The sequence below is a fragment of the Delphinus delphis genome, chromosome 12 (assembly GCF_949987515.2).
Source record: "Delphinus delphis chromosome 12, mDelDel1.2, whole genome shotgun sequence".
Taxonomy (NCBI): Eukaryota; Metazoa; Chordata; class Mammalia; order Artiodactyla; family Delphinidae; genus Delphinus; species Delphinus delphis.
Window position 1 is genome coordinate 16,117,742 of NC_082694.2, and position 10,937 is coordinate 16,128,678.

The 10,937-nt window shown below is 48.0% G+C and overlaps 1 protein-coding gene across 1 annotated transcript in view; it reads right to left on the minus strand.

Annotated features, from left to right (window-relative positions):
* The window catches only part of KCMF1 (potassium channel modulatory factor 1), a 75,686-nt gene extending 71,954 nt beyond the window's left edge, over positions 1–3,732 (minus strand). Inside the window, exon 1 of the mRNA XM_060027443.1 lies at positions 3,569–3,732. Coding sequence (XP_059883426.1) covers positions 3,569–3,584 — 16 coding nt within the window. The 5' untranslated portion in view covers positions 3,585–3,732. The remainder of the gene's footprint in view (positions 1–3,568) is intronic.
* Positions 3,733–10,937: the final 7,205 nt, after the last annotated feature.

Genomic DNA, 10,937 nt, shown 5'->3' on the forward strand with positions numbered 1-10,937 from the left:
CATAATTTCATTTTAGCTAATAAGCACTGAGTAATTTGATGTTTTTAAAAACATGTGCAAAGCTATTATATAGTTTTTAAGCTCTGCATAACACAGTTATACTTTAAATGTATTTAAAAGGAAAGTATGTAGTGAAACATTAAAAAAAATACTCTTACAAATGAAATAGAAAATGATTGGTTTCACTGTGTATAACATGGAACTAGATGGCGTTGGTATGTTGAACATAAAGTGACTAAGAACTGATGTTGTAAAATGTTTGTTAACGTGACAAGAACGTTACAAAGTGAATTAAAAGGCCCTGGAATTCTGGTTGGAAAAGTCACGTTGGGCAAGCGGGAGACAATGTAGAGTACCATCATCTCCACTCAGACAGTGTCTGGGAAGGTGGTTGGGGAGTCTGCTTCCCATGCCTCAGGAACAATGACTTCTATCCCAATTGACATGGTACTGCTGGAAACAGGTACAGAACTGGCTCAGTCCATGGACTTGCTCCCCATTCCCAAAGGAAACACCAAGCAGAGCGGGCCCTTTCTGGACTCCCAACAATTCCAGTTCTATCAGCTCTCTAAAGCTCTACTCTAGAGTAAAAGTAGGCAAATTATAGCCTGCAGGCCAAAATGGGCCAAATTCGGCCACCTCCTGTGTTTGAACAGCCTGCACGCTAAGAACAGTTTTTACAGTTTTAAATGGTAAAACAAAGAATCGTATGTCATGACACATGAAAATTAAAATGAAATTCAACAGCAGTTCCATAAAGAAAGTTTTCACTGGAACATGGTTGTGCTCATTAATTACATGCTGTCTGCTTTTATACTACAACGGCAGAGTGGACAGAGACCTTATAGCTTGCCAAGACTATGATACTTACTACCTGGTCCTTTACAGAAAAAAGCATGCTGACCCTTGGGCTAGGACATTTTTCTATGCTTCTAGTTGCATCTCATTTCTCAGAGGTGGTCCACTGCTTCACCAAGTACAGACTCTAAGCTTGACAGATGTCCATCCTGGGGCTGTGTTGTCCAAAGTTACATGTTACATATAAAATAGCGCAACTCATTAGGATGGGCCCAAAGACAAACTAACAAATTACATGCCTACAGAAGGCACTGAAAAGGAAGCACAATGCAAGCACAACAGTACAGGCAGCTCAGTTCAGATCTTTTCGCAGACTACTACACCCAGTCCTGGCTCATACTACTGAAAGGAAAACAACAACTACAGAGAATTTGGAGGTGGACAGATGATTGAAAGGGCTCAAAAATCATACCACTAAAGAAATGGGATTACTTGGCCCAAAGAAGAAAGGGTAAGAAACAAACTATAATATCGAGGGTGTCAAACTCTACATTTGTTGATAGGCTAAATTTCTACTGATGAAAATAACTGGCAGCCTAAACTAAAATTCCACAAAACATATATCTAATGAATTAAATGTGATTCTTAATGAGATTGCCATTCCTGCCTTAGGCCATAAACCAGACCCTTAAAAAGTAATCACTTGTCAAATATTGTACTATAAGTCTTAAACTGATACATTATAGGAATGCTCCTTCTTCAGAAACCTCTGGCATTATGTAAGTTACCAGAAAAGGTGTGCTATTCATGTGCTGAGGAGTTCAGTAATATTCAAGTAACTAAACGGTAAATGTAAGTTTCATGACCACATGCCTTTCCACAGGACCAAACAGGGAAAACTGGGCTTAAATTACAGAATTTGTGTTACATTCAAGAATGTTCACGCTGTGGGATTTTAATTACTCTAAAAGATTACTGAGGGTAAAGGAATCTTCCCAGGACACCATTCAATCTGAATATTCCATCTGGAACTACCTGGATATTTTCTTAAAGCAAGGAGAATGGGTCTCAAACACCCTTCTTCCATTGCTATGATTCTGTAACTTTAACTCTCCTAGTTCTTATGAGTAAGAGAGCCTGCAGCCATTACTCACTTTCGTTTTGTCTTGAAGGTGGTCAATGTACACACGACTTCAGCCTAAAATAAACTTTAATATCCCCAATTAAAATTTTATTATAACTTTAATTACAACTTCTTTTAAATTACAAGATAGAAAATGTATTGCCATTAAGTAGAAGAAAACGGGAAAACAGGCATAGCTTCTAAATATTTGTATGAGCCTATGTACCTTATTATTTCAAACTGTCCAACACTTGTACACAGTAAGTGAAGAAAATATAACCTATTTCCTATTAGTTTTCTGACTTTAAAATACAGAACCCTTGGACACAATATTTTCTTGGAGTCCATCTCAAATTACATTATAATTAGTAATGCTCTGAATATAATTTTGAACAATCTGAGTTTTTCAATCTTTAAAGTCTAAGGCCTGTATTTCCCTAAGAATACCCTTCTAACAGTGTGATGCACACACAAATGTGACTCACTAAACTTTCTCCACTCCTACATCACCTATACAGTATTTTAACATCCAGAGTACACAATATCTTCAAGCCACTTCTACAATGTTGCATTAACCTTACTAGGATAAACTTTTCGCCAAGTCTCGTAATACTTTTTATTTAAATACCTGTGGTAGTGAAACAAAGAAAACACAACCCCCCTCCCCCTTTTCTAAACCATATGGCAGCAAACTGAAGTTAACTTATTTTTTACCAGATCAACGCCTATACCTCGGCTCTAAACATTTTTCTCTTTGTGCCCTGGGGCCGGGCTAGAGCTGTCTGCTGATTTGCAACTGTACCCCCATCATGTTTTTAAATCGCAAAACAAAGTCCAAAACGCTCCCTGACCACTAACAGACCTCACCACGGTCATTTACCAAAACCTGGTTTAGGGAGACATGCACGCCGGGAGAGGGGCCCACGGCCGGCCGGGAGCCAGTCCCCCTCCTACCGGGTGACCGAGCAGGGAGTTTGCTCGCCCGGCCGGGACGGATCCGCCCCGGGAACTTGGTTACCCGAGCTCAGGGCCGCGCCGAGGCCTAGCCGCGAGGCCGGGGCGGGCTCCAGGCGGCGGGGGCTTCCCGTTCCCCGGCCGCAGAGCCTTCCCGCCCGCCCCGCAGTCGCCCGCAGGCAGGGGCGCTCGCCGTCGTCTCCCGGCGACCGGACGCGCCCGCCGGGTCCCGGGCCGGCTCCTCGGTCTCCTGCCGCCGTCTGCGGCCCCGCTCGGCGGCCGCGCCGGGCCCTTCCGGGACGGCGGGAGCGCTAGGCCGCGCCGGGGCCCAGCGACTCCGGGGCCGGGCGGGCGGGCCGCGGCGTCCGGTATCAGTCCCGAGGGCCCGGCTCCCGCCGGTAACGGGCCCCGCCGCCTCCCCTCCCCCTCCCCCGCCCCATGACAGTGCAAACCCTCCGGCCTGCCCGGTCGCCCCGCCTCCGGCACCAGGCCCAGTTCAGGGCCGCGGCGGTGTCGGCGGCAGCGGCGGCGGCTGCGCCGCGGCTCTCCGCCCTCGCTCGCTCTCGGGCCCGGCGCCTCGGGCCCGGCTCGGGCTCGGCCCAAGTCTCCGCCGATTCCCGGCCGCCCTCCGCGGCGCCCGGCCCGGGCGGGGTAGGCCGAGGCCCTGGCGGTGGGGGTGGGGGCTCCTCTCACCTTCATGTCGGGACATCCTAGTTCAGACGGTGGCGGCGCGGCCCCTCCCGGGCTCCGGCTGCAGTGTCCCCCGCGGGGTCCCGGCGCTGCCCGCGCCGGCCGGCCGACTCCCACTCGACTCCCGGGCTCGGCCGCGGGGGCGGGGTGGGCAGCGGAGCGCTCCCGCGGCGGCGGCGGCGGCTGCGGCGGGGAGGCGGCACGGGGCGGGAATGGGGACGGGCCTGGCCGAGGCTGAGCTCCTCCAGGAGGCGGGTCCGACGCCGCGGCTCCGCCGGCGCCCGCCGTGACTCGGTCACTCTCGGGCCCGCCGGCTCCGGGCGGCGGCGCCGCGCTCCGCAAATCCCGCTCCTCCCCTCCCCCGGCCCACCCCCCGCCCCTCTTCCCCGGCTCCCGGCCGCCGCCTCCTCCTCCTCCTCTTCCTCCTCCTCCGCCTCCTTCCGCCGCCCGCACGTCGGCCCCGCCTCTCGCAGCCCGCGCCGGGCCTAGCAGCCCGGAGCCCCACGGCTGGAGGGCGCGGCGGGGGCGGCGGGGCGGCGCGGCGGCGGCTGCCCGCGCTCGTCGGCAGGCCGCGGTCGGGCGCCCGAGCCCGGCCTCGGCCTGGCCGCCGCCGCCGCCGCGCAGCGCGTAGGCAGGAAGAGGAAATGCTCGGCCGCCGGCGCCAGCCGCTCGCCAGTATGACCGGCCCGCGCGGCTCGAGGGGCCCTCGGCCGCCCCCAGCCCCGCCTGGGGCCTATCCGAGCCCGGGCCGTAGGCGCCCCGCCGGTGGGCCGGGCCAACCGCGACGGCGGGTGCTTCCCGGCAGCGAGCTGCGACCCCGGAAGGCTCCCCCCTTTCGGGCGCATGGCTGCCGGGCCGACAGCGGGCAGCGCCCTGCGGCCTCCGATCCAGACGGGAGGCTGCGCACCGGCTGGGGACATGTGTTTGTATTTCTTTTTAAGCCAGCGGCCCCGAAGGGGAAGGCGGCTGGCCTCCGGGAGTCGTCCGGTGTTGCCCGGCGGGGTGACTCGCGGTCGGCAGGGCGTGGACGCGAGAGGCCAGCCGGGAGGCGGCCGGTCTTGGCTGCTGTGCCCCAGGGCCGGCTCCTCGGGAACCATCTACTTCGAAGACTCCGCTCCCTCCAGCCCGGGTGTCCGGCAGCACCCGCGCAAAGTTTGTTCCAGCACCTTGGCTCACCCTGAATATTCTTCTCTGAAAACTGTTGGGGTGTGTTTGTATGTGTGTGTGTTTCCTTTTCTTCCTGTCCGTGAACTACTTTTCTGTTTTTAATCTGTCTTTTACATTTTTACCCTCTTTCTTGTCAACTTTGTTTTCAGGCCTTAATTAGTTCATCAAATATTTATACAGCCCCTTACCACGTGTCGATTGGTAGCGTGGTTTAGTGGAAAGAGATCGCACTTTGCAGTCAAGACAAATGCCGTGGATTCTGGTTCTGGTATCCTCTATGTAACCTTGGGCATTTACCCTTTTATATTTGAATTTTTGTTTTTCTCCATAAACTAGAAGTGTGTCCCTAGGCTGAGTCTACTGAAATTGGATTCTAAGGTACTGCTTGCTTTGGGATTACTCTTTTTCCTTTCCACCATTACTATCTGTGTGACCTGGAGCAAATGACTTAGCCTCCTTGTGCCTTGACTGTCCCATCTTTAAAATGAGCGCGATTACACATGATAATAACAATAATAATAACAACAGGTATTTGGACGATTAAGAGCTAAAGTGTATATAAAATATCCAGCACGGGACACAGTAAAAACACAGTTTGTTACCATATTTCATTACATCTGATTTCAAGACGCTTCTCGATTTGAAAGGTATTTTTAAAAGCTCATCTTAAAAGTCAGGGAACTAAGTATTAGGTCACTATTTGGTAGTAACTAATGATGAACTAGTTCCCAGTCAAACTAAGGTTTAAACAAACGGGTTTAAATGAGGACTGTCACCAGAAATACTTCCAGTGCGGAAGTATTGTACGGAGCTTTTGCCTAAATTCAGGCCAGCACAGTTGTTGAAGAAAGAGGTTCATCTAGGCCGTAAGGGGGCTTGGTGGGATAGAGAAAATAGGGCTTCCAACAAGGCTAATATCTACTGAATGCTTGCCCTGTGCCAGTGTCTTTCTAAGCATTGTACAGTATTGTGTGTGTGATTCCCTGGTACCAAACTCTTAGGACCGTCAATTTCTTGGGCTGTAAAAGTGAAGACAGCAACACCCCATAGTCTTGTGATGAGTAAATGATGTCTGTAAATAATAAGTTATAGAGGTTAGGGCATTATCAGTAATATAGTCAGGTAAAATGCTGGAGCAGGTAGGAGAGCTGACAAATACTCCAGGAAGGAATAAGAGTTAGTTTCTTTTGGTTTGGGGAAATGTTAGCTAATCCTATTAAGGAGAGCATACAGATGACTGTCTAAACCTGAAGGGAATATCGGATCTTTGACAGTTAACATTGTTTTCAATCAGGCAAAAGTAAGAAAATGAAGACACTAAAAAAATGTATTTTTTCCTATTTGAATAAGAGTAAGCAGGAATATTATGGTTATTCAGGGTTTTCATGACTAGATGAAACATTTCCTCAATTCAACTAGAGATCAGGCCCTTCAATTAAAACAACCTGCTTGCTGTCCTTCGTATAGGAGACTGCATTTCCCAAAAAAGGATTAATGTAAACGCTCATACCAAATTGTTCATCAAATGATTTTTGGGCTTGGGACTTCCCTGGTGGACCAGTGGTTAAGAATCCGCCTTCCAATGCAGAGGACTCGGGTTCGATCCCTCGTCAGAGAACTAAGATCCCACGTGCCGCCGGGCAACTAAGCCCGCGCATCGCAGCTACTGAGCCTGCGCGCCCTGGAGCCCATGCTGCAACAAAAGATCCCGCGTGCCGCAACTAAGACCCAGTGCAGCCAAATAAATAAATAAATGTTTAAAAAAATGATTCTTGTTCTCCAGGAATGCTTCTTCCAGTCCTTTCCTTTGCCTGCACTTCCTTGAGTTCTTCTGTGTCCTTGCCTTGCCAACCCAAATCCATACAATGGCCCAATTATGTACCTTAACACAAGCTAATGCTCATAAACATTGGTGAAATCAGGATAAGGTCTGTAGTCTAGTTAATTGCACTAATGTCAGTTTCCTGGTTTGATATTTTTCTATAGTTTTGTAAGATATTACCATGGGGGCCAGGGGGGAGTGTACGTGGGCTCTCTCTGCAACTTCTTGTGAGTGTATAATTTTATAAAGTAAAAACTTAGGGAGTTCCCTGGTGGCCTAGTGGTTAGGATTCCAGGCTTTCACTGCTGTGACCCAGGTTCAATCCCTGGTTGGGGAACTGAGAGCCCGCAAGCTGCTCGCGCAGCCAAAAGAAGAAAAAGAAAAAGTAAAAACTTAAACTGTAGGAACAGAAATCAGATTAATAGTGACCTGCAGCTGAGAGGGTGGGGGGATGGGGATTGACTACAGAGAACTTACTGAGGTGATGAGAATACTGTCTTGATTGTGTTGTGTTTACTGTATACCTTTGTCACAACTTATAGATCTGTAAACCTAAAAGATTACATTTTACTTCTGTGTAAATTGTACCTCACTAAACCTAACTTTAAAAAAGAAAAGCAAACTCTTGTCACCCCAGCCTCCTGTGATTAGAGGGTGAAGTTTAACTTCTCATATAAGGCCCAACATTCTTTTCCAGCATAAGGACTTTTCCTGCCTCTGCCAGTGTACCCTGTGCTATCTCATACTATATTGATTCCTGCCTCTGGGCCTTTGCACATGTGCTTCCCTCTGCTTAGAGGGAGGACAAGAAATTCAAGCCTAGATTAAAATTCCTTGTACTCTGTTAAGCCTTCCTTGCCCCTCAGGCACACCAGTAAGTTCCCTGTGCTCACTTATGCTGTGCATAATTTATAATTAGTTTTCATCTTGTTTCTTAGCTAAACTCCTCCAAGACAGACAATCACATGATTCCTTTCTGTCTCGGATCCAGTAGTGTGGTATAAAGCTGGAAGAAAACTTAAAGTAACTGTTCTCAAAGTGTTGTCCAGGGTCCTCAAGACCCTTTCAGAGGGTGAGTTGCTTGGGTTTTCTTGTATACTTGAAACAGCACGTCTCAGTAGATAGAAGGCAGAAGCAGCTAAGAGAATCCAGCTGTCTTCAGTTAAGCCGAACATTAGAGGTACTATTTGCAAGGATGTAAAACAATGTCACACTTCCAAATATTTTTTATTTTGAAAAATTACTTTTCTTAAAAATATGTGTATTTCTAGGAAATGGGTTATGTTAAAAGATTTTCTAGGAAATGGGTTATGTTAAGATTTTAATTTTAATTAAAAATCAATAGGGGACTTCCCTGGCAGCACAGTGGTTAAGAATCCGCCTGCCAATGCAGGGGACATGGTCCAATCCCTGGTCTGGGAAGATCCCACATGCTGCAGAGCAACTAAGCCCGTGCACCACAACTACTGAGCCTGTGCTCTAGAGCCCGCAAGCCACAACTGCTGAGCCCACGTGCCACAGCTACTGAAGCCTGCACGCCTAGAATCCGTGCTCCACAAGAGAAGCCACCACAAGGAGAAGCCCGTGCACTGCAACGAAGAGTAGCCCCCGCTCGCCACAACTAGAGAAAGCCCGCTCGCAGCAACAAAGACCCAATGCAGCCAAAAAAATAAATAAAATAAACAAATTTATTTTAAAAAATCAGTAGGTATAATACACATTTAAAAAAAAGTTCTTTGGAGTCTTCAGTAATTTTTAAGAGCATAAAGGGATCCGGAGACCAAAAAGTTTGAGAATCTCTGCCTTAGAGACTGTTACAACCCCTTCATTGCACAAATAAGAAATCATAATGATGTTGACATTTAAGTAGTGCTCTGCTACAGGTAGAGCTTGTGATAAGCACTTTTCTTGTGGGTGCTATTATAGCTTCATTTTACTCATAAGGCAAGAGAGGCACAGAGAAGTTAATTGACTTGGCCGCATACCTAGTCGCTGGTAGAGCCAGGATTTGAGCCCCCGTGTGTTTCAGAGGCCCTGCTGCTAACCACCCTTTTCTGCCACCTCCCTAGAGCCCTGGAAAGGGTCAGAAAGGCTCATGCTATCTGGTACCTCACCGCTCTGTGCTCTCCACCCACCTCACTGTCACTAGGTAAGAGTCATGGAGGCCTCCAACTTTCCAGTTTTCATTTCAAATTCTGCCACTCTGAGTATTTTCAAGCACAGCGTTGCAATGCCTTGGTTTCTGACAATCTAACTATGTGCACCTGCACTTCAGCCACCCATTCCCCTCTACTGACCACACCCAGAGCTCTACTACACGACTTCCTGTTTTATTGTGACTGCCTACTTTTCCAGTTTTCTTACTCTGCCATTAAATCTACTCTTTTACTTCTTCAGGACCTCAATCCTTTGATCTTTCCACTTAACTTCTTTTCTTTTTCTTTTAACCCTATTCTCTTCCTGACCCAGTGGGTTCCCTATGGTCAACTAAAACTATTCTCATTCATGACCTTCAACTCTTTAGACCCCTCATTCTCAAGCTGCACCACCCCTGCAAACTCCCAATCCGGAATCAACTGCATGACGATTTCCCCCCACCTATATTTTCTTGGCATGCAGAACACAATGTAAAATATGATGCAAATAAACGGATTCGTCGGGGTGCGGGGGGGAACTGTTACAAAATCTAGTGGATCCAACTTCAGTTGGACCTCAGTACCATTGAGCAGTTCTTATCTAATCAGCACCCTCTTCCTTTCTCAGATTGTTACAGACCTTCACCACTTGGCTTCCACTACTTACCTATCCACCCCCCCAATAGATAACCTCACCTTCTAATTCACAGAGGGAATATAGTTCACAAAGTAAGAACTTCCCCTTCCCACTATTAACCCCCAAAGGAATCTGTACATGTGTATCCTGCTACTTCATGCCCTCACTCCCATCCCAGAAGAGCCAAGATGTCCTTTTTCCAGTTCAATCCCACCTCTGCTTATGATCCCACTTCACCCCATCTTGGATCATACTCCTTCAGTCACCTCCTTAACATCTATACTTCCAGCCACGCAGCCTCTGCTGGTTTGTTTCCCTTGGCCAAGAAACACCTCAGCCCTCCATTCCCTCTGCTTACCACCTTATTGTTTCTCTTCATAGTCAAGCTTCATAAAATGTCACTCCTCTTCCTCAGCTTTATAACCTGATTCATCTGATTGCTTGGCTTTTTATGCTGTAGGCCACTCTCATTTCCTGTGATACCACTCTTACCTTCCCTCCCATGTCTGTGCTCTTCCTGTATCCTCTACTGGGTTGAGCAGAGTCATCATCAACCTAGTCAGTTACCCAAGATGAAACCCAGTAGTCATCTAGACTTCCTTCCCATTTACCTCCTATGGCCAATCAGTCACCAGTGGATTTTACCCATTAAACATTGGTCAGGTTCATCCCTTTCCATTCCCATGGCAACCAAACCACTCCAGGCTGCTACCCTCCCTCCTCGAGCCTCAGTACATCTTGGCCCCTCGCCACTAATCATACCCCTTCTGTTGTCCTTTGTACCACTTCTAGTTAGATTTTTCCCGTTTTTTGACTAAATTTCTAAAACTATAAAGTAATACATACTCATTGGAGAAATTTTGGCAAATACAGAAAAACATAAAGAAAATAAAGATCACTTATAAACCTACCACCCAGAGGTAAACATTGTTATAGTTTGATGTGTTTCCTTCCTAGAGCTACAGTTCAGAGTTACAAATGGATCATATATCCACTGCTTAGAGCCCTTCAGATGGTTCACCTTCAATGCTCCCCATCTCTTACAGACTATCACTCAAATTCCTACCAAGGTCTAAAGTCCTGGTAGGGTCTGCCTCTACTTACTTCAGCTTGTCTTCTGCCCCCACTATGTAATCCGTGTTAGATGGGTTGCTCTGGCTGCAGAGTGGTTTCCTTTCTTATCCCTGGAGTGTCCGTACCTGATTCTTCCCGTAGCAGCCTTAACCTAAAGTGATCTCCTCAGAGAAGCCTTTCCTGACTACTTTATCTAATATAAGGTCCCATCACTGATTTTTTTTTTTTTTTTTTTTTTTTTTTTTTGCGGTACGCGGGCCTCTCACTGTTGTCGCCTCTCCCGTTGCGGAGCACAGGCTCCGGACGCGCAGGCTCAGCGGCCATGGCTCACGGGCCCAGCGGCTCCGCGGCATGTGGGATCTTCCCGGACCGGGGCACGAAGCCGTGTCCCCTGCATCGGCAGGCGGACTCTCAACCACTGCGTCACCAGGGAAGCCCCTAAATAAATTATTTATCCAAACCCAGAGCAGCTAGAAATATATTTGTGGTATCTTTTCCATAAGAAAATCAGACTTTAATCATACACTGATCCTTTTG